The sequence below is a fragment of the Artibeus jamaicensis genome, unplaced genomic scaffold, assembly GCF_021234435.1.
Source record: "Artibeus jamaicensis isolate MK-2021 breed Jamaican fruit bat unplaced genomic scaffold, CSHL_Jam_final contig_465, whole genome shotgun sequence".
In the NCBI taxonomy this organism is placed as follows: Eukaryota; Metazoa; Chordata; class Mammalia; order Chiroptera; family Phyllostomidae; genus Artibeus; species Artibeus jamaicensis.
This window is the reverse complement of record NW_026521843.1, coordinates 13,482,514-13,508,527: the sequence shown is the minus strand read 5'-3', so window position 1 is coordinate 13,508,527 and position 26,014 is coordinate 13,482,514. Positions and strand designations below refer to the sequence as shown.

Here is a 26,014-nt window from a genome sequence, read left to right as displayed (position 1 = left end):
TGTTGACTCTTTCCTCCCCGGTTCTCCGCGTTTTCTGCCTGGTCACCCGTTCCACTGACTAAATGTAAGCGCTGACTGTCTCTAGACCAGTTATAAGAGAGGAGAAATCACATAGACATACATGTTCCACCAAAACGATCAGAATGTATTTGAGGATTTAATATTGACCCTGAATTATCCCACAGGATTATCTGTATCGGTGCGCTTCGTCGCACGCACCGATTTGGATTGATTTGGGAGTGTGTTTTCCGGCAGAACTCTGCCAAGTGGTGTAGTTTTAATTTGGAACACAGACTCAGCATTTTTATGATTCTTTAGAAAATTTTTTATGGTAAAAGCTTGAATTTCTTAGAGGAAGAATGTCCTTTGGCTTTCTCGTTTGTGTTTTACTTTTGTTTTTGTCTTTCTTACCTTGTTATATTGTTTTCCTCATCTAGTGCTCAATTTTTTTTTTGACTCTTGATTTCCTAGTTAATATACATTTCTGGAAGTAGGACTAAAAATTCTTAAAATTGAGATAAGAGTACTTTGTATATAAAGTGCTAGAAAGGGTCATTGAGATTGAAGATGTGAATCCTATGAGGGGGACCCCCCAAAAATGGAATTTACTTATAAAAATTGTGTATTTATCTTAGATGTTTGAACCTCAGTCACCTTCAAAGTGCCCTCCATTTGATCCAATACGTCCATCAAGACGTTCTTTCTGCTGCTCAGAACAGTTTTTGAACATGTTGATTTTAATGCCTTTTAGTGCTTCAGTTTTTTTGTTTCACCTCTTCTGCATCGACAAAACGTTTCCCTTTGAGGACTTTTTTCATCCAGGGAAACAAACAAAAAAAGTCACTGGGGTGAGATTGGGTGACTAGGGAGGGTGGAGCACAGGGTTCATGCAGATTTTGGTCAAAAACTGCTGAACGCTCAGCATGATGTGGGCTGGTGCACTTGTAAATCACCCATCATGAAATGGGCAAATGCATTGAAAGTGTCTTCAAAAAAAAATTCACTGAAGCTGAACACAGCCTCTCACAACAACACCAGCTGGTACACTGACACAGATGGGTTCCTAGAGCACTCAGCTGGTGGGAGAAGTCTGTACTATAAGGGGCCTGCCCTCCAGAAGATAATTCCATTTTGGGGGGGTCCCCCCTCATATGTCCATATTTCCTGCTGACTTTCATTTCTTCTATTCAGAATTTAATTGCCACAGGGAATAATTATACTACCAACATTTAAAAATATCAATAATAGCCGTGGCTGGTGTAGCTCAGTGGATTGAGTGTGGGCCTGCAAACCAGAGTATCGCGGTTCGATTCTCAGGGCACATGCCTGGGTTGCAGGTCAGTTCCCAGCAGGGGACACATGAGAGGCAACCATACATTGATGTTTCTCTCCCTCTCTCCTTCTCTTCCCCTCTAAAGATAAATAAATAAAATCTTTAAAAATAATAATAATAAAATTAAATTAAAAATATCAATAATAGTCTATAATATACAACTGTGAACTAGACTTCCCATTCAGTGAACTAGACTCTCTGGCTCTAAGAGAATCCCAGTAAAATGATATATTTTTTTTTCTTTTTTTTTTTTAAGATTTTATGTATTTATTTTTAGAGAGAGGAAGGGAGGGAGAGAGTGGGGGTGGGATAAACATCAGTGTGTGGTTGCCTCTCATGCGTCCCCTACTGGGGACCTGGCCCGCAACTCAGCCATGTGCCCTGACTAGGAATCAAACCAGCAACCCTTTGGTTTGTGGGCTGGCACTCAGTCCACTGAGCTATACCAGCCAGAGCCCAGTAAAATCTTTATGAATCCTTATTGCCATCTCACAGTTTTTCATAAGGTACAAAGCCCAATGTGGTGGAGAAAAGAGCCTCAGACCATGGAGTTTCCCTTCCTCCAAATTCCCATCCCTTCCTTCGTTACAGTACTTTATTTTTATGCTGCTACTTAGAGCTCTCGGCCCAAACTGCTATTTTAATATGTCTTGTCTTACTTTTTACCAGTTACCTTTCGAGCCCAGACGTGTGGTCGTATTCAATTCAGGAAGCATTTGCAGGTCCTCATTCCAGGGTGCTGTGTAAAATACTGTTTTCAGTAACAGTGATACATGGTACCTCGTCCTGGGGCTCACAGATTTTATGTTAATGAAGGAAACAAACTCACACATGCACACCTCACCATGATACAGAGTAGATCTTTAAAAAGCAGTAGGTTTGGAAAAGGAATTTTGGGGTGAGGGCTTTTCTTTCCTCCTTATTTGTATCCTCATCTAAATTTTGAGAAACATGAATTTCATTTTAAAGAAAGAAACTGGCAGGAGGAGGATTGGAGGGGAAACCGATTCTGGCTGTGTTTGCAAGGGTGTGACTCAGGAAAGGGAAAGTACCCTTTCTCCCTGCTGTCTCAGTGCTCTGCTTCCCCCGCCCCCTCCAAGTCCTGTGCTCTTCCCAGGGGGCTGGAGGGAAAAGGGCTACACACGTTGGTTAGCAGGGCTGGAGAGGGTGTGCCAGAGAGGCTGGGCCGGGCAGGCACCTCTGAGCTCTGGCTGTGGGCAGTGGCCACTGGGAGCCATGGAATGTTAAAGAGGCTGTGGAAACAGTCACTGCTTTTGCAAGCAGGGGAAAGTAGGGATGATGGGAGCCCAGGGCAAAGCAGCAGCACTAAGCTGTGAGCAGACAGATTCACTTCCGAAATCCAGTCCAGTTGCTTTGAAACAAACTATGGGGGGGGGGGGGGGGAATTGGCTATTTTCTGAGGTGTTTGAAAAAACTTTTTTCTTATTGTCTTTCTTTTTTATTCTAACAAATGGCTGGTTAAATGAACTAACTAGGAGATAACTTGGAATCATCAGTTCTAATTTTGTTTTCACCCTTGCTTTTTTGTATTAGTTTGTTTCCACTGCACTGACTTCATTCTCCAAGTGAAAATGATTTTCTCTCCTTCTTTTCCCATTTCCCCCGCCGCCGCTGCCCGCCCGGTTTCCTCTGCCTCCTCCAAGTCTTCCACCCCGTGGAGTGCTCCTACTGCCGCTGCGAGAGCATGATGGGCTTCCGGTACCGCTGCCAGCAGTGCCACAACTACCAGCTCTGCCAAAGCTGCTTTTGGCGTGGCCACGCCAGTGGTTCTCACAGCAACCAGCACCAGATGAAGGAGCATTCCTCCTGGGTAACCGCTCTGTGTTTCCGTCTGTGTCCCCAACTGGTCCTCTGTGTCCTTGGTGTCAGCGTGGGGCCGACTTCCGGCCAGACGCCCGCGAATGAGGATGTTGTGCAGTGAGACCGTAATACGGACCTTTAGGGCTGGGGTTGCAAGGATGTTCTGCTTCATCGCTTGATTTTGAAAGCAGATTTTTCATTTATTTTTTCATTTATGTATCTTTTAAAGATTTTACTTATTTTTAGAGGGGCAAGGGAGGGAGAAAGAGAGAGAAACATTAATATGTGGTTGCCTCTCATGCATCCCCAACTGGGGACCTGGCCCACAACCCAGGCATGTGCCCTGACTGGGAATTGAACTGATGACCCTTTGGTTCACAGGCTGGCACTCAGTCCCCTGAGCCACACCAGCCAGGGCAGAGAGCACAATTTCTGAAGTTCTGGGCGATGCAGACACCATTACGCTTGTAGTGGGTCCCTTTTGTTCAGTGAAGTACAATGCTGCAATGCCCCCTTTCCAAAGTAAAAAGCTAGTTTTTTCTTATTGTAAAATTGTACGAGATACCTTCTAAATGCTTACCCTATCATCTTTCAGTAAGAGTTAAAGTTCTTTTTTTCCAAACACATTTTCTTAATGTGTATAAGCTTTACATTTTTTAACTGATTGTTAGAGGGGAAGGGGGAGGAGAGAGAGCACGTGCTGGATGTGTTGTTTCACTTATCTGTGCACTCATTGGTTGATTCTTGTATGTGCCCTGACGGGAAGTTGAACCTGCAGCCTTCTTGTGGGGATGATGCTCTAACCGACTGAACTTCCTGGCTAGGGCTGTTCATAGGGTTTACCTGTTGTAAGGAAAGCCGTGTGAAATAAAGAAGTTTTTGCTTCTAAGTTGGGGAAAACACTGTGTCTTACAGTTGCCACATTAGGGGCAATTACTTACTTTCAAAAGTGGTCTTTTAAAAAGAACAGTGTTTAGATGCAGGTTGATGTCTGCTATTTGTGTGATGTTTATAAATCATGTAACAAGTTAAGTATCAGGAATTTTTCTTCCCTTCTTATAGTTTATTTCCAGTTTTTAAAATGCTATACTTTTATTTCCAGAATGTTGTGTAGCTTCGTTTTAGAATCCATTTCTCTAATTTTCATGGTTGGTTGGTTGGTTTGCTAAAGGGTGGAAAACTATGTAGAGGTATTAGCATAATTCAGGATTTAGGTTGTGAAGCCTGGCCATTCTGCTGGACTTCCAGCATTAAGTCCCCAAAAATTATTTTCTAGTTAGCCTTCTTCAAAGTCAACCAAGAAAAAACAAGTAAGTGTATATCAGGAACTAGTTTTTGTGGGGGTTTTTTTAAAGCAAAAACTTCCACCCAAGTGTACACTTTACTTCCTGCATCTCTGGCAACGTGTTAGGGATTTTTTTTTCTCTATTATATAGTTTTTCAGTTACAATTAACCGTAAAATTTTGTTAAATTGAACATCCTAATCTGGGCCTTGTTGTATTGTAAATTCCAGTACCTTCTTGTTCAAGGAGTTACTTTAATTTTTTTTAAAAAAGGATAAAATAAAACCAGGTCATTGTTCTCTTTTTCAGTGACTAGAGAGAATTTATAGATTTTCAGTTGTAACTTGCTTCCCTCCTAAAGTGCAAGTATCCCTCTCTGTTCTTTGGTTTGTTCATGTTCCCCCACAGTTTTCTGTGGAGAGTCTAACTCTGCACTCAGATGGCTCTTTGCTCCATTACTTTCGTGAGGATGGATGGGTTCCCTGGGAGGTTGCTAATGAAAATTCTTGTTCTCGATGTTTGCGTAGGGAGAATGAGGATCTTCTTGTTCACCTTAGTTTGAACTTGCTCATTTAACTAATTTATAACCCTTCAGGAAATGGGGATTTTACATTTATGTACATATAAGTGGCTGTTGAAACGCTGCTTTATGATTCACGAAGCAGTTTTTCATGCACTTTGTTGCCTTTTCATTGAGCCATAACCTGCGTTAGAAAAAGGAAGGACATCACAGGCAGGTCGCCATACTTCTGTCTGAGCCTCACGGCACTCGTAAATGAGCGTTACCCCCATTTGTTATTTTTATTTCAGTGCTTTTATTTTTTCTATTTTATGAGTTCATTTTTGCTCTAATGACTTCACACTTAAAGACAAATCAAGTATTAGCAGCACGTGTAATTTTGAAACTGTTGTCTCCAGGTGTCGGTTCTGAATTCTGACCAGCGTGCGTGTTACGTGGCAGACGCGCGGTGTTGGTGAGGTCTTTCAGCTGCATGAGTGTGACTTGTTTTCAAGGTCAGGACTCTGTATGTGCAATGCCTTCGCTGTCTGAGAAAGTGCAGGGTGAATTTTGAGGCCGATGGTGAGAAAAAGAAGTTTCCATCTAACAAAAAGATGTGTGATCATTTTAAAGTAATTTCTTTGAAGATTGTCCTCCGTGTTTGTACTGACATGTTGAATAAATGTTTCTCTGTGTTCACCATGCATGAATTTGGTATGTGTTTAACCAGCTCATATGTGAATTCTCATTGTGGTTTTATTGTGTGTAGTGTTGGTGCTTAGAAGTCTGTTTTGATTTTTCCGAAAGCTTCTGCTTAATGTTTTATCTAAGTAACTATGCAGTCTAATTCATTATTCTTTTAGTCAGCAATCCATTCAGTTGCCTTTATTATATAAAAATGCCATATGGTGTCTCCATGATTCATCCTGTTCATTCATTATTCATTGAGAAGATATTTTTTGAGCATCTGCTGTGCGCCAGACACTGTAGCAGGCGTGAGGGATGCACATAGCAACAAACCAGACGAAGACGCCTGCCCTTGGTGCAGCTTCCCTTTTAAAGGGCATGAAAGAGAGGGCGGGCGCTCGCCAGCCTCACTGTTTTCCTGTTCCTGCTGGGCCCACGCCTGACCTACGCTTCTCAGTCCCCGGTATCTAGGCCGGACCGTGGGAGTGGTTCTCACCGGTGGGACGTGAGCACAGTGGTACATGCCTTCCCAGGACGAGGCGGTTAATAGCTGTGTGCCTTTCCTGTCCTCTCAGTGAGCTGAGTGGAGAGAATTTCATTAGGACCCAGATGAGGGTGAACCCATAAAATGAAAGGAAACTAGTTTCTTGAATAATAGGTTGAGAAGAATATCTTGCCGACCCGCTTGACTTTGGTGGGAGCAAGAGGGAAACATTGTGGTCAGCACCGAGGTTTTAGTGTTTTCCCACTAGTTGGTGTGAGGAGTGGCGTGCTCTTAGAGCAAAACCTGAAAATGTGTGTCGTTGGCTTAGCTGTCTGGTGGCACCCTTATGAGGACACTGACATAGGAGAGACAAACCCATGTTGTACAGTGGTGACCAGCTGTGCAAACTTGTTACCTGTGATAACTTGGAAGGCATACCTCCTGCCGACTGAGCTTGAGGTCAAATGTTGGAAAGGATCAGAGTGTTACCGTGTGTGTTAACTGTGATTGACAAGGTATTACGAGGGAGAGGTGAGCTTGTGAAAGAATTTGCCAGTTCTCAAAGCAAAAACCGAAAGGGAATAGAGAAAGTTCTGACCCTAGGGACACTGAAAGGAGAAAACAGACTCTTTCTAGACCCTAGAGAGTAAGAGATAGGAGTTGAGAAAGGCTGGGAGCAACAAGGGCCTACCAGACTATCTCGGGTCAGCGGAAGTGGCTCGGTCCTGTGGCAAAGGTCAGATGAAGGTCCTTGTTCTTGGGTGCTCATTAGAATCGTCTTGGTTTCACCTACACAGCTTCTGATTTAATGGTCCAGGGTACATGAAACCTGGATACAGGCAATTTTTTAAAAGTTCCCCCAAGTAATTCTGTGTATTGTGCAGCCAAAGTTGGAAACCACTGACCTGCTGCTTCCCATGGCCTCCAGGTGGCTGCTGTGTGGTAAGTTGAAAGCAAGAGTCATAGAGGCAAAGACATAACTCAGGCCTGAGAAGTATGTCTAGGAAAGAACTTCATCATTACTGACACATGGAACTGATGGGAAACACACAGATCAGAGGTGTACTGAGTTTGGGGGGGAATTATATTGGCAAGAACCATGAGTCTGGACTGAACAAGCCATTGACTATTTGAGCTTAAAAACCACTTTCTAAAGACCCAGAACTTGCTAGGATGGGAAGTGGGTGATGGAGGTTATGTGGCCCCGAGGAGAGCGTGCCAGTGCCTGGTTGGACACAGTACTGGATGAGGAAGAGCCCCCTGTGCCTGTTCCACCGCTGTGTAGTGGGACTTCGGAGGGAGGGTGCAGGTAGTTTGGGTTTTTAGTTCATAGGTTGCATCATAAAGAGCTGCACATGACCTTGATGAAGAGGACTGAGCTATACCCAGAGTTCCTGGACTGGTAGTTAGATGCACTGGCCGAGTGGGTGGGACTTCAGGTTTTCTTTTGAGGGGTAGAAGGATTTGAGTGTGTTTTATGTTTGGAAAAAGTAGCAAAAAGATATGTAATGATTAGGAGTACTCACCAGTATTCCAAGTTTTCTTTTTCTTCCTGGACGTATAACTAGCGTATATGCATATAGCCCACCCTCCTTGCCATCAGATGGAGCCATGTGATTGGTTTTCACCAGGGAACTGTGTTAGGCAATGATCTATATTACTTCTGTGCCACGGCAGTTGAAAGCCTTCTCCATCTTCTCCATCTTACCCCTTCCAACTTGTACTGTACATTGGCCAAATGGAAATGTCTCCAGAGAAACTGGCCAAGGCAAAAGCTGTTAGAGAGAAGGAGGCCGGGTACCCAAAGGGACGGATCCACGCTCCTCGGCCAATTCACATTGGACAGTACATCAGAAAGGGGGTCAGGGGGAGGGGCGGGGAGAGTCCTACAGGCCTTGTTGAGAAAGTGAGATTTGAGCAGTCTTAGATGTCTGCCAGCAGACGTCTGGAGAAGAGCAGGAGTGTTTGGAGGAGAGCATTTGGTGTTAAGGCCCTTGGGCAGGAGTGTGCCTCTGAATTCAGGAAACAGCAAAGAGGTCAAAGTGGAACGAGCAGGGGAACATCGCAGGAGAGGGCGTCAAAGAGGTAATGAGGGTCTGTTGGCTCATGTAAGGACTTTGGCTTGTACTCTGTATGAAAAGAAGAGTCTTTATAGGGTGTCAAGTAGGAAAGCCACATGATTTGATTTATATTTTAAATTGGTCATTCTGGATGCTATGTGAAGAGTAAACCGGCCCTGGCTGGGTAGCTCAGTTGGTTAGAGCTGGTATTGTCCTGATACCAAGGTTGCGAGTTCCGTCCCTGGTCACGGCATACACAAGAAGCAGTCAGTGAGGGCATAAATAAATGGAACAGTAAATCAGTGTTTCTCTCTCTTTCTCTCTAAAATCAATTAATCAAGAAAGAAACAAACAAACAAAGAAGAGAGACTTTTTTAAAAAGAATAAACTGGAAAGAAAAGATAATAGCTAAGAGACCATTTAGGAGAAATGATTGCAATTATTAAAATAAGATAGGAAAAAAAGATTGAATTGTTTTATTTCATGAATCAGCCTAATGAGTTGAATGTGGCCTACGAGGGGAAAGCAGTCAAGGTAAACTGAGATTTTGTCCTAAACAACTGGAAGGTTGGACACGTCTTCGGCGCCGGCGGGGAAGTCTGTGTGCACATGTTGCGTGTTTAGGATCGAGGGTTCGGTTTCGGAGAGGTGGAATTTGGGTGTCCGTGTGTGGAGGTGTTGAGCGAGGCCCTGTCTGTGAGTCTAGACTTCAAGGAGATATCTGAGATAGAAATACCGACTTGGAAGTCATTGTCATGTAGTTGATATTTAAGGCCGCAAGACTGGATGATACCAGTAAGTGAGTGAGTGATAGAGAGGAGAGAGAAGAAAAAAACTGACCCCCGGAGTTGGCCAACATTGAGAGGCCCGGGAGAAGGGAGGAACCAGCACCCACGAGGCGGAGAGAAAACCGGGAGAGTGTGGTGGTGTGGAAAAAAGCGAGGAGGGTGTTCTGTTGAGGAAGTGATCCACTTTGTGTCCGATGCTGCTAATACCGAGTAGGAAGACGGAGCCTCAGCCCTTTGTCTGACAATGTGAGGATCATTGACGAACACAGCTCCTGTGGTCGGGCAAAAACCTGTTTAGAGTGGGTTCAAAGGGGAAAGGAGAGAGAGGAGAGGACAGCGAGTATAGACACCTTTGCCAGTGAATATCTATTTCTAACCCTTTTCTAATGGTAGTTCTTATTTGGATGTTAGGAGACCCATTTAATCCCACTTCCCCTTTTCCCACCCGTGGTTGCGGCCATGAGTTAGGAAGATGTCAGTCTGTGTGAGAAAGTGGTTTTGATGGAGAGGAAAAGCCGGACTTGCTAGTAGCCCCTGAATTGAATACAACCCCCACCCAGTGTGGGTGTTTCCAGCAGGGAGCAGAGCCCTGCTGCTCCTGCAGTGGGGGGGGGGGGGGGGGGGGGGGAATGTAGGCATTTTTATTCTCTAAACCCAGCCAGACTGACTGGGAGAGGAAGTGAGTGAGGGCAGAGGGTGTCCTGGTGAGTCCTACAGAGAAGGTGACACGGTGATCCCACTTCCCTTCCTTCCTTTCTATTAATTATGGTAAAATATACTCTTAACCCTTTCTTGATACGCAGAGAGGCTGGAAATAAACAAGCCTATTCTTATTCTGTGCCCAAAGTACCTTCCAGTCAGAACTCTGCTTACTCAGGTCTTCACTGTACCAGGAGAACTTGGGCTGATTCCCACCTGGTTTTGCCATGGCAGGAAGTGTGTGTGTGTGTGTGTGTGTGTGTGTGTGTTTATTTATGTGGAGTACACAGACCCAGGTTGCTAGGAGAGGGCCTCAGAAGAGGTAGTGACGTAAGTCAGCTGCTGCCACCTTTCTTCCCAGCAGATGGCAGACTTCACCTCTAAACAAAGTTGCTTATTTTTTTTTTCAAAATCTACTATAAATAACAGAGTATTTGGATTTATTTAACATCCTCTGTATTATTTCTTTTTTTTTTTAAATCAGTGTTAATGAGCAATTTGTATATGTCCATAGTAGATGTTTGGGCATTAGTGATATTAAACCATTTCCTTTAAGGAGTCAGAGCCAATTGCATCGTTGTAGACCAGGAACAATTAAAATTGTTGACTTACTCTTTTGCCAGAAAACTCTTAGAACAAAATGTCTTTGTGAACTTGGGGTGCATAGCAGCTTCCTAGACATGATACTAAATGCACCGCAACAGATGAAAAACAGATAAATAGAATTTCATCAAGATTAACAACTTTGGTGCTTTGAAAGATATCATCAAGAAAGTAAAAAGACAACCCACTGAAGAGGAGAAACTGTTTGCAAATCATATCTCTGATGAGAGACTTGTATCCGGAACTATATAGAACTCTTACAACACAGCGACAACAAAAGACTCCAAGTGACCCAATTTAATTGTAAGCAGAGGGGAAGTAGAACGGTGGTTACCAGGAGCGGGGGTGAGGGCCAAAAGAAGGGGAATTATTGTTTAATTGGTGTAAAGTTTCAGATTTACAAGATGAAAAAGTTCAGGAGATCTGTTTCACAATAGTGTGAATAAACTTACTACTAAATTGTACACTTAAAAGTGGGGACTTCTGGCCAAGATGGAGGTGTAGGTAGATGCACTTTGTCTCTTGGCACAACCAAAGGAAGGACAACAACAAATTTCAAAACAAAAAATAAACAGAACTGCAAGAAAATCAAACTGTATGGAAGCCTGACAACCAAGGGGTTAAAGAAGAAACAGTCACTCAGACAGGCAGGAGGGGCGGAGATGGGCAGCCAGGGTGGGCGAGGCAGCAGCCGGCGGAGCAGGGATCCCACATTTGCCTGCGAATAAACTGGGAGGAACAACTGGAGAGCGAGACAGATCCCACAACCCAGGGCTCCAGTGCAGGGAGATAAAGCCTCAAACCTCGGACTGAAAAACCTGCGGAAGTTGAGGCGGCAGCGGGAGAAACTCCCAGCCTCACAGGAGAGTTTGTTGTAGAGACCCACAGGGTCCTAGAATGTACACAAAGCCCACCGACCCAGGAATCAGCACCAGCAGGGCCCGATTCACTTGTGGGAAGTTGGGGGAGGGACTGAAAGCCAGCAGAGAGCCGGGCAAGCGGCACTGTTCCCTCTTGAACCCCTCCCAGCACACAGCATCACAATGCTGTGACCTTGGTTGCCCTGCCCTGTTGAACACTTAAGAGTCTACATCGTAACAAGTGCACTGAGACAAAAAATATATATATGGCCCAAATGAAAGAACAAGTCAAAACTCCAGAAAAAATACAGCTAATGAAGATACAGCTAACCTATCAGATGCACAGTTCAAAACACTGGCAATCAGGATGCTCACAGAAATGGTTGAATATGGTAGCAAAATAGAGGAAAAGTGAAGGCTATGAAAAGTGAATTAAAGGAAAATGTACAGGGAACCAACAGTGTTGGGAAGGAAACTGGGACTCAAATCAACAGTTTGGAGCAGAAGGAAGAAATAAACATTTAACCAGAACAGAATGAAGAAACGAGAATTCAAAAAAATGAGGAGAGGCTTAGCAACCTCTGGGACAACATGAAATGTTCTAACATCTGAATCAGGGGTACCAGAAGGAGAAGAGGAAGAGCAAGAAATCGAAACTTATTTGATAAAATAATGAAGGAGAACTTCCCCAATCTGGCAAAGGAAATAGACTTCCAGGAAATCCAGGAAGCTCAGAGTCCCAAAGAAGTTGGACCCAAGGAAGCACACTCCAAGGCACATCATAATTACATTAGCCAAGATTAAAGAGAAGGAGAGAATCTTAAAAGCAGCAAGACAAAAGGAGAGAGTTACCTACAAAGGAGTTCCCATAAGGCTATCAGCTGATTTCTCAAAAAAAACCTTGCTGGAAAGAAGTATTCCAAGTCATGAAAGGCAACGGCCTACATCCAAGATTGCTCTATCCAACAAAGCTATCATTTAGAATGGAAGGGCAGATAAAGTGCTTCTCAGATAAAGTCAAGTTAAAGGAGTTCATCATCACCAAGCCCTTATTATATGAAATGTTAAAGGAACTTATCTAAGAAAAAGAAGATAAAAAACTGTGAATAGTAAAATGACAAGAAATTCACAACTACCAATAACCAAACGTAAGAAAAAAAACAAGAACAAAAATGAACTAAGCAAACAACTAGAACAGGAACAGATTCATAGAAATGCAGATCACATGGAGGGTTACCAGTGGGGAGGGGGAGAAGGGCGAATGGGGGAAAAGGTACAAGGAATAAGTAGCATAAATGGTAGCTTCAGAATAGACAGGAGGATGTTTGGAACAGCATGGGAAGTGGAGAAGCCGAAGAGTTTATATGTGTGACCCACGGACATGAGCTAAGGTGGGGGACTGCTGGTGGGCGGGGTTGTGCAGGGTGCAGGGGGATAAAAGGGAGGAAAGAATGGGACAACTGTAATAGCATGAGCAATAAAATATATTTAAAAAATAATGGTTAAGATGGTAAATTTTATGTCATGTATTTTGTACCATATTTAAAAAGTAAATTAAGTGTGGAAAAATGGGTAAAGGACCTGAGTAGATATTATCCAAGCAAGGTATACAAATGGCTAATAAGCACATGAAGAGATGCTCAGCATCATTAACCATCAGAGAAATGTCTAATCAAAGGCACGATGGGATGCCACTTCTCACCCACAAAGACGACTAAAGCAAAAAAAAAAAAAAAAAAAACCGGACAGTGACAAGTGCTGGACAGTGACAGGTGCTGATGAAAGTGTGAGGAAATAGGAGCCCAGATACACCGCGGGTGGGACGTAAAATACAAAGGAATGAACATGACAATGGACGCTGGGTTGTAGGTTGTTTAAAGAGAAATAAGGCCGTGAGGGAGATAGGGGATTGGTTGAAGGCACCAGGCTCAGTGGCATAGGGGACCCGCTGGGGCTGGATCACTGTTAAAGGTAGGGCACTGGGAGTCAGCTAGAAAGATAGACGTTGGTGGGAGAGTGTGGTGCTGGAAGTTATGATCGTAGGTGGTGTTCCGTGATTGGCGGCAGAATGTTCTGCGGCAGGACTGAAGCTGATGGCCAGTGTAGGGTCGGGAAAAGGCGGTCGCAGGAGAGGAGCCGAGGGAAGTCCGGTGTGCAAGTTTCCTTCCGGGGGCTGCCATAAAAAAAAATGCCACAAGCTTGGTGGCTCAGAACAAATTAGCTGTCGCACAGCTCTGGGAACCGCAAGTCTGAAAAGAAGATGTCTAGCTCAGCATCTCTTAGTGCTCGTCACTGTTCTCTAGAGAAACAGAACCAAGGGGAGACCATAAATACGAAGAGATTTATTGTAGGGAATTGCCTCACGTGACTGTGGATGCTGACAGGTCTCAGCATCTGCAGGTTGAGCCGGCAGGTGGAGACCCAGGCGAGCTGATGGTGTAGTGTCTGTTGGAGTCTGAAGGCCTTTGAACCTGCAGAGCCGATCGTGTAGTTTTGGTCCCAAGACCAGCAGGCGTGAGACCCAGGAAGAGGTAGGGGATCAGTTCAAGTCTGAATGCAGGAAAAAGCCAGGGCCTCAGTTCAAAGGTAGGCAGGCAGGAGGAATTCTCTCTTACTCAGGGGAGGGTCAGTCTTTTTGTTCTACTCAGGCCTTCAACTGATTGGGCAACACCCACCTCCATTAGGTAGGGCAGTCTGCTTTATTCAGTCTCATAATTTAGATCTTATACTCATCCAAAAATACCCCCATAGAAACACTCTAATAATGTTTGACCAAATATCTGGGTAACCCTTAGCTCAAGCAGGCTGACATTGAATTAGCCATCACACCATTCTTGACCTTGTCCAGCTTCTGGTGGCTGCTGTCGTTCCCAGACTTATATGGCTGCATCACTCCAGTCTCTCTCTGCCTAGTTGGTCCTACTGCCTCTTCCTCTTCTCAGTTCTCTTCTGTGTGTCTGTCTTACTAGGTAGGATACATGTGATTGCATTTTGCACCCACCCAGATAATCAGGAAAAATTTTTGCTCTCAAGGTCCTTAACTTAATTACATTTTTTGCCATAAAAACTAATGTTAACTCTTTTGCCACATAGGGTAATATTCTTGGGTTCCAGAGATTAGGAGGCGGACATGTCTTTCTGGGGCCACCATTCAACCCACAGTTGCTTATGGAAAGGTCAACTGTGTGGATGTTGAAGTCCATGAGCATTATGACAGCAGTAATGCTGGATATCCCACCACTATGGGGGGATATTTAGGGTTTGAATCTAAGGGTGTGACATTCAAAACCGGGGTTCCAAGGAAAAGGAGAAAGGGTCTGAGAATGGCCATGAGGCTTTCAGAGGACCTCTCCCCCACTCGGAGATGTAGAAGTTTGAGAGGTGTGAGAGGGGAAGCTGCCACCACTTGAATGGCTTCGGGGGAAACCCAGCCCTCGGGGAAAGCCCAGTTTCCCCCAGAGCAAGAGGACGGAAGCAACTGTAGGAGAAGATGTTCTCAGCTAGACGAGGGATTGTGCTGACGGTGGACGGTGAAGACAAGTAGAAGGCTTTGGAGAGCGGAGGATCCGTGGGAGGTGGGGTCGTGTCACGGGGTGTGCAGAGCCTCACAAGAATGAGGGTCCAGTGGGAGTCCTGGATTTCTTGTGAAACAAGCATGGCCTCTGATAAAAGTCGTGTTGGAACTGGCCCCAGAGAACCTTCAAGGCAGGTCCCAGTGCTGACGCTGTGAGGGTGGGTCCGGAGAGAGTTTCTCTGGGAGCATGCGGAGCTCTGGCTTCCTCTCTCCTCCTGTTAGTGGTGGTGTGAAGGCCTGGGGAGAAGTGCCCCGACCCACCGCTAAACTCACTGCTTCATGGCCAAGGCCCTCCCCCTGAAATGATAGACTTCCCAGGGTCATCCATGAGATAGAAGGAATGGGCTAGAGGTGTCCTGACAGCATTTATTAGCGTTTTCAATAGGTTGATGGTGATGGTTTAGCATCTGAACATTGCCCTCACTCGACTGTGGTATTTGGATGTGCTATTGATTCTTAAGCCCATTTACAGCTGCAAAAGTGCTGAGTTAGAAGGCAGACTGTGTGAAATGGCCCCTGCTGTTTAAAAAGATGGATGCTTACCAAAGACAGTAGTGGTGTATAGTTTTTATAAAACAACGAGGCATCTTTTTTAACCGTATTCTGACTTTTCTTAGAGCAGAGTGATGGCAGGGAGCTTTCCCATCGCAGAGAAATGTCCGCCTTTCCCGTAGCAGTCGTCACTTGGCCACAGCCCCTTCTCCAGCGTCAGATGTTGTTGATTCTTACAGGTGGCCACCAGAGCCGAGGTGGAGAATGCGTAACCCCTTTCACGTGTGGGAGGAGCCGTGTTCCCTGTGACTCAGCACTGCAAGTTGCTTGTCTGCTTCCACATTAACTCAAATGCGTCAGTGACGATTACTTGTTTAGCTAGTGCTTTGTGAGTCTCTGTACACTTTGTGTATCTATAGATCCAGGTTCAGGGTAGAACGGTTTCTCTAAATAAATTTAATCTCTGTGCATTGTATGCTCATTACATTTTATCTCCACTTAGTGACTGAGGAATGTGCAATTATGAAATGCTCCTGTGCGGTGTATTCATTAAACCTTTTGATTACCTACGATAAAGCAGATGGCGTGTTCCCTGGCATTCTCTCCTGGGCCTGTGTCTTGTCTTGTCTTGCAGTGCTTCCCACAGTTCCGGGTTTTACAAGACCCCCCGGACACTGACAAATGTCTGTGATGTTTAATTCCAGCCCAGGCTTCTTGTCTGTGTTGACTCCTATATTCAGTGGTCTCAGGGACATTTTCATCTGGAAATTTTACTGGCTTTCCTGCAATATGTGGTTCTAATAATTTTTCACTTCATTTTCTTGGACTTCTAGGTAGATAACTATACCATCTGTAGGAAACAGCTTAGCTATTTTGCAGTCATTATACCCCTCTGTCTTTTTTTAAACCTCTTTGTGTTGGCAAGAACTTCTAGAGAAGTGCTTCCAAAAATTGCCTGAAGAGAATCATCTGGGCTGCTTCTAAAATATATGAAGTACCAGGCTTCTTCCCTGGGAATTATAACTTAGTAGGTCTGGGTCCAGGCAAAGAAATCTGCTTTGTTTTGCTTTGTTTTTAAACAAGTAATGCAGGAATTTCTTATCTTCAGCCAAGTTTGGGAAACACTGTTTCAGGGCAGCGCCAGATGGCCATGGCCGTTGTCTCGGGGTCCTGAGTGGTGTGTCTGTATCATGTGCGATGTTGATTGACTGCTGGCCCTGCTCCTGCCTTGACCTGTGGCAGTATCGGTAACGGGCTGTGGAGTTTCTGTGTGCCCAGGGGCAGTCACATAGTGGTCAATCTCAACCAGACAGAAAGCTTTCTGAGCTGGTGCCCCTTCAGTAAACACGCCTGGTGCCTGTCACGTTCCAGGCCCCATGGAGAGCTGCGGGACGAGGACGCGCATGCCAGGTCGTCTTGATTTTCCACCCCCGAGCTCTCTAACCTCTGGCCCTTCCCGGGACTCTGGCTGCCTGTGAATGTCCTTCCACAGTGCTCGGGGGCTCTGCTGCTTTTTGTTGTAGCTGATGAGACCCTTGGCCACACTTCTTTTTCATTCTGTCCCGCTCTGCGGCCTGTTACTTCATTTCAGCCAGAGAACTGTCTGCTCAGTGTCTGCTAGAAGTGGCTTCTAAACCAGAGAGGATTTGGAACACACTGAAGTTTCATCGTGTGGAGCAGTGTTTGAAAGCTTTTGCAGTTGCGTCCTTGGTCTGGGCCTTTCGTGTGTGTCTTTCACGCACAGGCGCACTGTGACCGTATTGAAGCAGTTGCAGTTGCTTGTTCCGCCCTGTTTTTCTTTGCCCCTTTGGAGCTGCCTTTGCCTCCTCCCATCCCCATGCTCCCAGCTCTCCCTTGCCCACATCTCTGTGGCCTCTAGGATTCAGCCGCTGCCTCTTCCTGGTCCCCCAGTCCTTCAGTAAAACTCGCTGATGTTTCCCCAGAAAGGTCTTACAAAGCTTAGATTAATTCTTGTTTAACTTTACTTTGTTGTCACTGTTGTGAATGGTGCCTTTTTTCCTTGTTTTTTTTTTTTTGAGACATAATTTATATGCAGTGAAATGCACCTACTTTAAGTATATAATTTGATGAGTTTTGGCAAATGTATATAGTCATGCAAATGATATCTTTTTTGAATTATGTATCTTAACACTTTGTTGCTGGTGTTGGAAATGCAAATTATTTTGTTATTTTAATGCACTATGTAGTTGTCTTCCTTAACTTGCTCATTGATTCTAGTGATGTATACTCAGATTCTCTTGGATTTTCTATAGTAATTATACCACCCGCAAAGAGTCATAACCTTGTTTCCTCCCTCCCACTCCTTTTACTTTCAAACATTGATCATACTCCCCCCTTTTGGTCTTCTAATGCTTCTAGAACCTCCTGCACAAAATAAGTAAATAGAAGTAAATTTAGAAGAGTGACGTTTAAAAGAAAATGAGCCAATAGCAAGAAAGGACCAAATCGAACTTCTAAAAATAAAATATTAAGGCTAAGCTCAGTAGAGAGGTTAAGTAGCAAATTAGAGTGGCCACAGTAAAAAGTAGGGAATGGAAAGTAGATCTGAAGGAATCGACCAGGATAGAGAACGTCAAACACAGACATAGGGAAATGGAAAATGCAGAAGGCGATTAAAGGATCTGGAGCACGGAACGAAAAGATCAACCTAGAATTCTGTGTCCAGCTAATCTGTTCCAGAGCAAAGATGACATAAAGATGTATTTTCAGAAAAGGTCACTGTGCGTCCTCCACCAGTAGTCCATTGCTGAGGAACTAGTAGAGGATATGCTTTATGGAGAAAGTAATTGGAGCAATAAGGAAGAAATGGGCTATAGGAAGAAATGGTGAGCAGTGGAATTAGTACATGTGAATACACTTAAATAAGCATCATGTATAAAATAATAATAATAATTCTAATGTTGATGGGCTTAAAATAAGACGCAGCCAAAGCACTGGTCAACCATGACATGAATAGTTGAAGCATGACTGTGGAGTTACAGGATTTTAAGTTACTGGAGATGCTGGGTAAGATTGTGGTCAGTGTTCATATTAAAGTAGTTGGAGGAGGTTCCTGTCTTGTCTGAGGATTCAGGAGGCTCCTGCTTTGGCTCCTCAGACGGTGGCTTGATGCTCAGGATGATGTGGTCAGAGAGGGTTATTTGAAGTGAGCGGGACAGGAATAGCCTCTGCGGCACCAACCCTGATCTCTTCCCATTAGGCCACTGTGCTCCCAGGTGCCAGGGCCTGTTGTCCTGTACCTTGAGCTTCAGATTGTACCCTGAGCCATGCAGGGCATTAGCTCAAGGCCGATTGAAAGTACAGTCATCTGAGCTCAGAACTTCCCCCCAGAGTGTCTCCCTGCCAGGTCCACGAGTTCCAGCCCTGGCCCAGGAACTCATGGTGCCGTGGTTCCCACACAAGTCACCTCCCGTCCCAGCCTTAGAGTCTGCCCCTCTGGTTAGGACTCTGTCCCCACTCCCCGCTCAGCAGAGCTTTCCCTGCATGACCCCCACTGCAGGACTTGGGGTCCCAGTCCCTGTCTGACTCCTTGCAGGAATGCCTCACTGTCCCAGGCTGTCTCTCCCGGCCAGTCCCTGTGTGCTCTCTCTGGGGGGTCGCTCCCCCAAGGGGCTGTGCTGTACCACGAGAAGAGTAAGACAGGCCTGTTCATGTGCACTTTCATTTCCACACCTATAAAACTGACCGCGAAACGAATTCACGAGACTGTCAGATGGTTAAACGAGTGCGTGTGTACGCGCAAAGCACCTGTTAGGTACCCAACACTAGCTAAGGTCTTAATAAGTGTTACTTCTGTTTCAGAGGAGAGAAAAAACAAAACCGCTAGAAGGATAGACTCAAAGACTGTAATTGCCAAAAAGAGGAAATCAAAACAAATTAAAATGAGAAAAATAAAACCTGAAAAGTAGGTAAGAAAGGACATAAATAAAAGAAAAAATGAAATAAAGTGAAAAATGTTATAATAAGCTATAGAAATAAATAAAAATGTACTAGCAGTCAGTAAATTAAAATAACTACTTGTCCCATATGCTGTGGTTGTGGGTTCAACCTCAGTCAGGACATACACAAGGACCGAGAAATGAATGTGTAAATGGAACAACAAATCAGTGTGTCTCCCTCCCTCCCTCTCCCCCTCCTTTTCTCTCGTTCTCTAAAATCAATTTTTTAAAAATCTATAAAATAACTAGAAGTAAATGAGAGATGCATAGATTCAGTATGGACAGGAATTTATAACTATTGAAAGACATTAAAGGAGGTGTAAATTCACAAGGAGATGAATATATTTATAAAGGAATGTTCAGTCTGTAGAGATGCCAGTTCTCTCCAAAACTGCTTATAGATTTGATCAGTTCCCATCAAAATCCCAACAGGATTTTTTGTGGTAAACAACACACTGACTTTAAAAGTTGAGTGGTAGTGTAAAGGGTCAAAAGAGAAGAGTGAGTTTGGACCCCGGACACTAACTGCGAAGAGCAGCGGCACCACAGTAATGACGTCCTGTTGCAATGACGTCAGGCTGAAATGACGTCACGCCGCACTGGCGCAGGGTGTGGAAGCAGAATACCTACCTCGCACAGAGAGAACGGACTGGCTGCTAAATGATCCTGAAGCAGTTGATTATTCGTAAGGAATGAAGTCGGGTTCTGTCTTCATACCTACCAAGCGAATTAGTTCTAATTAGATTGAAACTTAAATATGAAAGTTAAAAACTATAAGACTTTAGAAGATGAAGTGGAAGACTACCTTTCTGACCTCAGAGAGGGAAATACTATTTGTTACAAAATATAAAGGAAGAGAGTACTAAATTGGGACTAATGTTACATTTGGAGATGACTGTATAAAGAACAAATAGAGTGAAAAACAGTCCTTATAGTTAAGGAGTTGTTTGCAAGTCATAACTTCCATAGGATTAACATCCAAAAATATAAAGAACTTTTATAGATGAAAAAGGAGAAAGACAACCAGGTGAAATACTGTGCAAAAGATGGGAACAGGGATTTCACAGATGAAGAAACACGAATGGCCCATAAACACGGCACAAGATGCTCAGTCTTTTCAGTACTTTTCAGGGAGTTACAATTAAAACCACGATACTATTTGTCATCCCCCAGACTGACAAATGTTAAAAATGTCTGACAACACCAAGGACCGGCCAGAACGTGGAGAGTCAGGGAGTTTCTCACAGCTGAGGGGAGTTCAGATTAGTGCGGCCACTCTGTTAAAGCAAGTTGGCAGTGCCGGGGAAAGCGGAGTGTGCGTAACTCCTGGCCCCGTAATTCCACTCAGGACATTCTCACATATGGCCACCAGGAGTCGTGGACAAGAAAGTTCATGGCAGCATTGCGAGTGAGGGAAAAAACGGAAGCAACCCAAATGTTCACCAGCAGTGGATTGAATGTATACATTATGATATAATTAAGTAACAAACTACAATCAAACATTGAATACGTTGGTATGGATGAATTGTAAGGTAGTTTCGAGTGAAAGAAGCAAGTTGCAGGAAAATATGTAACTCTAGGTTTTAAACGTGTTAAATGAATCATGCGACTGATGCATAATTGCGAAATAATAAAATACAGGAAATGATTAATGCAAACCCCAGGACACTGGTTCCCGGAGAGCAGCCAGTGTGGTGGGAGGGGCCTGCTGGGTGAGGGCCCACAAAGAGGCTGCGGACCGACCAGAGCGCACTGCTTCTCAGGAAGTGTAGTGGGTAGACGGGGACGTGCTTTATACCTTTTCATACACAGTTCATACACATTTTATACACAGTTCGATATATTTTTAATTGTAAACATATAAGGGGGGGCCCAAAAAAACCCAAAATTTATTATAAAAATTGTGTATTTATTCTTACATGTTTAAATTTCATTCACCTTCAAAGTACTCTTTTTTAAAAAAAGATTTTGATTATTTTCAGAGAGAGGGGAAGAGAGGGAGAAAGAGCGGGAAAGAAACATCAATGTGTGAGAGAGACATTGATTGGTTGCTTCTTGTACCCCCCCAGCTGGGGACCTGGACTGCAATCCAGGCATGTGCCCTGACTGGGAATTGAACCAGAACCTTTTTTTTTTTTCAAGATTTTATTTATTTATCTTTAGAGGGGAAGGGAAGGAGAGAGGGAGAGAAACATCAATGTATGGTTGCCTTTCGTGCATCCCCTGCTGGGAACTGGCCTGCAGGGAACCAGCCTGCAACCCCGGCATGTGCCCTGACTGGGAATTGAACCGCGATCGTCTGGTTTGCAGGCCCGAGCTCAATCCACTGAGCTACACCAGCCAGGTGAACCAGAATCTTTTTGATTTGCAGACCAGTATTCAATCCACTGAGGCACACCAACCAGGGCTCCAAGTACTCTCTATTTGGTTCAGCACACCTATCAATACTTTCTTCCACTGCTCAAAATAGTTTTTGAACTTGTATGTTTTGATGCCTTTTAGTGCTTCTGCTGTTTTGTTTCATCTCTAATGTATCAGCAAAAGGTTTCCCTTTGAGGACTGTTTCCATTCAGGGGAGCACAAAAAGTCGATCAGGGCGAGATTGGGTGAATAGAGAGTCTGGGGCACAGAGGTTATGCTGTTTTGATCAAAAACTGCCAAACATTCAGCACAGTGAGGGCAGGTGTGCTCGTAAATCACCCATCATGAAATAGGCAAATGCATTGAAAGAGTCTTCAAAAAAAACTCACCGGAGCTGAATGCAGCCTCTCACAACAATGCCAGCTGGTGCACTGATACAGATAGGTTCCTAGAACCCTCCCTAGCTGAGGAAGCCTGTGCTACAAGGGGCCTGCCCGCCAGAAGGTAATTCTGTTTTTTTGGGGGTCCCCCTTTGTATATTTTAAAAATTTAAGAGATAGTAGGAAATATTTTGAAATTAGAGGTATTAGGGTATTGAAAATTCACAAAGGTTGAAAGTCACCCCAAAAAGTGTTTGGAGGAGACTTCCTTTTCTAGGTTAAGGCCTCCCCATATTTCAGTTTCAGAGTTTGAGTGAGGGGGGAGGGACAGGGACCGAAAGGAGCGTCGCTGGTGTAGTACTATACATGGAGTAGGGGGGACGCTGGTCCCTGGACCTGACTGCTTCTCCTCCTCACTCCCTTCTTCACATCCATGAACATTCGGTGACCGACTGCTCAGTCCTGGCACTGTCCTTGGGGCCAAGTAGCCAGAAGGTAAAGCCCCGTCTTGGTGCTTGTAGTAGTTTTCGAACCTTGGTCATAGAGGCTTTGTCCCTCTCAGCTTCCTAACTGACTGACTCCACAGGCAAAGCCACTTCAGGTCTGTGTCATAATCCAGTCTTTGAGATTTGTTAAAGGAAATCTTTTATGTACGTATTTTAAAAACCTCACTGAATGCCGTCTTTGAAGTTTTCAGTGTAGTATCATTCCTGCTTTGGTGCTAGCCCATTGTTAATATTCTGATGCCTATATTTTTTATTTTCTAATTTTTTTTCTCTCTTGATGAACTCTAATTGTTTGGAATTGACTCTGATGTATTGATGTTACCATTCTATCTATATTTTTGAGACTCAAAATTGTATCTAATCTTAAACCTTGTCTTAAAGCAGTATTTTCAAAGCACAACAGGCATTCTGCTGGAGAACACTAAGTGGGGCAGAGGGAAACGTTTTTTATTTAACAGTCATGTAGTTATTTTAATGTTTATTGTAAGATATACATATGGAACCTGTGATTTCATGGCTGCTGTTACCGAGGGTGCAGCTAAGATAATCCATCTCCCATAAACTGCATGAGTTAATGGCCCAGGTGGCTCCCAGACAGAGCGAAACGTCCTGAGATGAATACGTGGAGTACAGATGAGGGCTTCAGTCGTGAAGGTGAACTTAGATATTCTCCGATGTCCTGTGATTGTCTCCTGCTCGTATCATAATTCTCAAAAAATAAAGCACATGTGGTTTGTCAGGGGAAAAGCAATCTACAGATTTCATCCAGGCAAATGATTTGTTCAAATAACATATTCCGTTCTAGGACAGGTTCTGGAAATACACAAATACGGGAAGTGCAGATCCCAGCCTTGCAGAGATAGGTGAGCGCACCAGTGGCAGTTGGGACGTCGTTCAGGGGAGCGTTGAACGGTGGGTGCTGACTTAGGGAGCAGTGAGGCGAGTCTGCACAGAGGAAGGGAGCCTGTGTGCAGTCTGGGGAGTTGAGCAGAACATTCACAGAGAACCAGGCTGGGAGGGGCAGACCCCAGAACGGCGGGTGCCGAGATGCGAGAGCTGGGAGAACACGTGGTGTTGGGTCAGCTTGAGCAGGCCCTGGTCGATTTTGCTCGTGTGAGGTGAAAGGCGAGGGGAGAGGAGCCGGAGATGAACGCTGTGGGATGTGGCGGCGTTTACTGAGCTCTGATTCTGAGGGTGATGGCCGGCCTTTGAAGGGTTTTGAGCAGAAGACTGATGGGTCTGGGGGAGCGTAGACAACGAACCGAAAGAGGAAAAACCAGCATCGCATTACAGTTAGTCGTGGGGCAGAGGGACCAGGACAGCCACTGGGGGAAGGTCAGAATTTCTGCTTTGTTTCGTTTCATGTCATTTTCAGGAAACTGGATTGCATTTAGACTTTTCTGAGAGTGTAATGGGTCAAAGGGGATAGTGCTGGGTGATTTGGAGTCAATATATGAAGTTTCTGAAGGAACCTGTATTACTCCATCTTTACTTTAAACAAGGTATTAACTAACTTTGCCTATACGGTCTTAAAGGCCAGTCGATTTTTGCTTATCTTGCGTTAAAATGTATATAAGCGGCATATAAGGGTAAATGGAGAGCATGGTATCGATGAGGTACACGGCTGCAAACACGTCCTCTTTTCCAGTGAGCCGGTACGTACCGTGACAGACTGCAGAGGCAAGGGGATGTTTAAACTCCTTTGCAGTTAATATCCTGCCAAGAAAATCTCAGATAATGGTGTTATTTAAAGGGGATTGGGTGGACAGCAAAGTCAGTGTCCTATCAAGAGCCTCCTTTAAATCATGCGTGTTCTACCGAATTGCGGCATATGTTTACTTTAGTGCATATTTACTATTAAACCCTAAACTCGATAGTCTTTGGGTTTCGTGTGTATTGTTCTGCCTTCCAGAGAAATGCATCAGGGCGCCAACCTATTGTTGTGCCTCAACGTACCATAGTTTAGAGTGGTCTGCTGCCTACTGCCGTGTCTGGGAGTGCTCATTGGTTTCTGTGTACATAGCCAGCCCCTTAACACCAAATTCCCTGCCTCGCATTTATTTTGGGAATGTTCTCCTAATAGGCACGTTCTGGCATGTGGCTTAGTCAGCTAATTGGCTAACATTCAAAAGCCACGAGCTCTCAGCACTTCAGCCCCACACAAACTGCTGACTCCAATTAGGGAGTGAACTCTAAGATCTTAAAAAAAAGAGATCCAGAAGCATTAAAGGGGGGGAATTTATGCAGAGGGCACATAGGGATGTTCAAAAGGGAAGTTGACATTGCCTTGGTGCCATGACTGCACAGAGTGATGAGGAAGGAAGCCCGAAACAAGGGCCGCAGTGGCCCGGGCACAGGCGCGGGGGCCTTTCTGCGGAGCCCGTGAACGTGGGTTGTGCTGGAGCGTAGTGGACTCAGAAAGCTGTGTTCTCCAGCTCTCGTCGCCATTTCTTTTGAAGTTCTTTTTCGTGCTTTTGAAGATATAATTCCTTACTTCCTTATTTTCTACTTTGACACAGAAATCCCCTGCAAAGAAGCTGAGCCATGCAATTAGTAAATCTTTGGGGTGCGTACCCACCAGAGAACCCCCGCATCCTGTTTTTCCTGAGCAACCAGAGAAACCACTTGACCTTGCAAATATAGTGTAAGTATACGTCTGGATATGGATGTGGATTAGACTGACCTGGAGACCTTGCTCAATTCTTTTGGATCCAAACCACTTAACGTGAACGTGTAACCTTCTGGTTTGGGGAAACTTAGATTTCAAGCTCTCATCTCTTTAAATCACCGTGAATGTCTGTGTCGATACCTAGCTCCTGAGTCCTGAAGGCTAGTGACACATTACAGTCTCCAAAAGAAGCACTGACACGTTGAAGAGTAATTGCTGTACTGGATTTAGCCAAGTTGCCTTTTGTCATTGGTGTGCTGTTCCCCTAAAACAGTGGTAGCGGTTGCTTCTTCTCTATAACAGTAATGCCTATAGATTTTAAAAATTCGTTTAGACGACACAGAAATGAATACCAACCTGATTTGATCTTTCTGTATTGAGAGAAAATTAGGAAACATAAGGCTGTATTTTATAAAGAAAGCTAGTGAGATATATGTATTTAATTGAACACTCATGCTAGAAAGCTGAAGGGACCAAAAGAGTTAGAGAAATAGAGGAAAAGTGAGGAGGAAGAGCAGCAAAGATGGATACTATTCTGATCTCTTCTCTCTGAATTAAGTGCTGGTACTAAGTTTAGTCTGCTGGGTAAAGTTGGTAGTGTTTGATCATTCATTTTTATCAGGTGTTAGAAAGTTTTTCTGCTGGAGTAGATATTCATTTTCTTTCCCTGTGTGATGGTAGAATAATACAAGCGTGTGGTTTGAAAGTTCAGTAATACGGAACTTAAAAGGAGACCTAACACTTCATCCTCCCACACTTCATTGTGTTTTGTTTGGCTTTTGGATCTACTAGTGGTTACCTCCATATCCCTAAACAGTACATTTATAGCACCATTTCTTGACTTAATCAGTTTTGGACATTGCTGAATCCCTTCTGGGGTATAAGGAATCAACCCATCCCAGTTTTTCATAATTATGAGGTCTGTCTGGAATAAGTCCAGCCATTGTTAATATACT

At 44.3% G+C, this 26,014-nt stretch overlaps 1 protein-coding gene across 7 annotated transcripts in view; it reads left to right on the top strand.

Moving 5' to 3' along the window:
- The window catches only part of DTNB (dystrobrevin beta), a 173,683-nt gene that overhangs the window by 72,510 nt on the left and 75,159 nt on the right, over positions 1-26,014 (top strand). For all 7 annotated transcript variants that reach the window (XM_053666874.1, XM_053666871.1, XM_053666872.1 and 4 more), the window contains 2 exons: positions 2,998-3,164; positions 24,910-25,034. In XM_053666874.1, the coding sequence (XP_053522849.1) occupies positions 2,998-3,164; positions 24,910-25,034 (292 nt within the window). The remainder of the gene's footprint in view (positions 1-2,997; positions 3,165-24,909; positions 25,035-26,014) is intronic.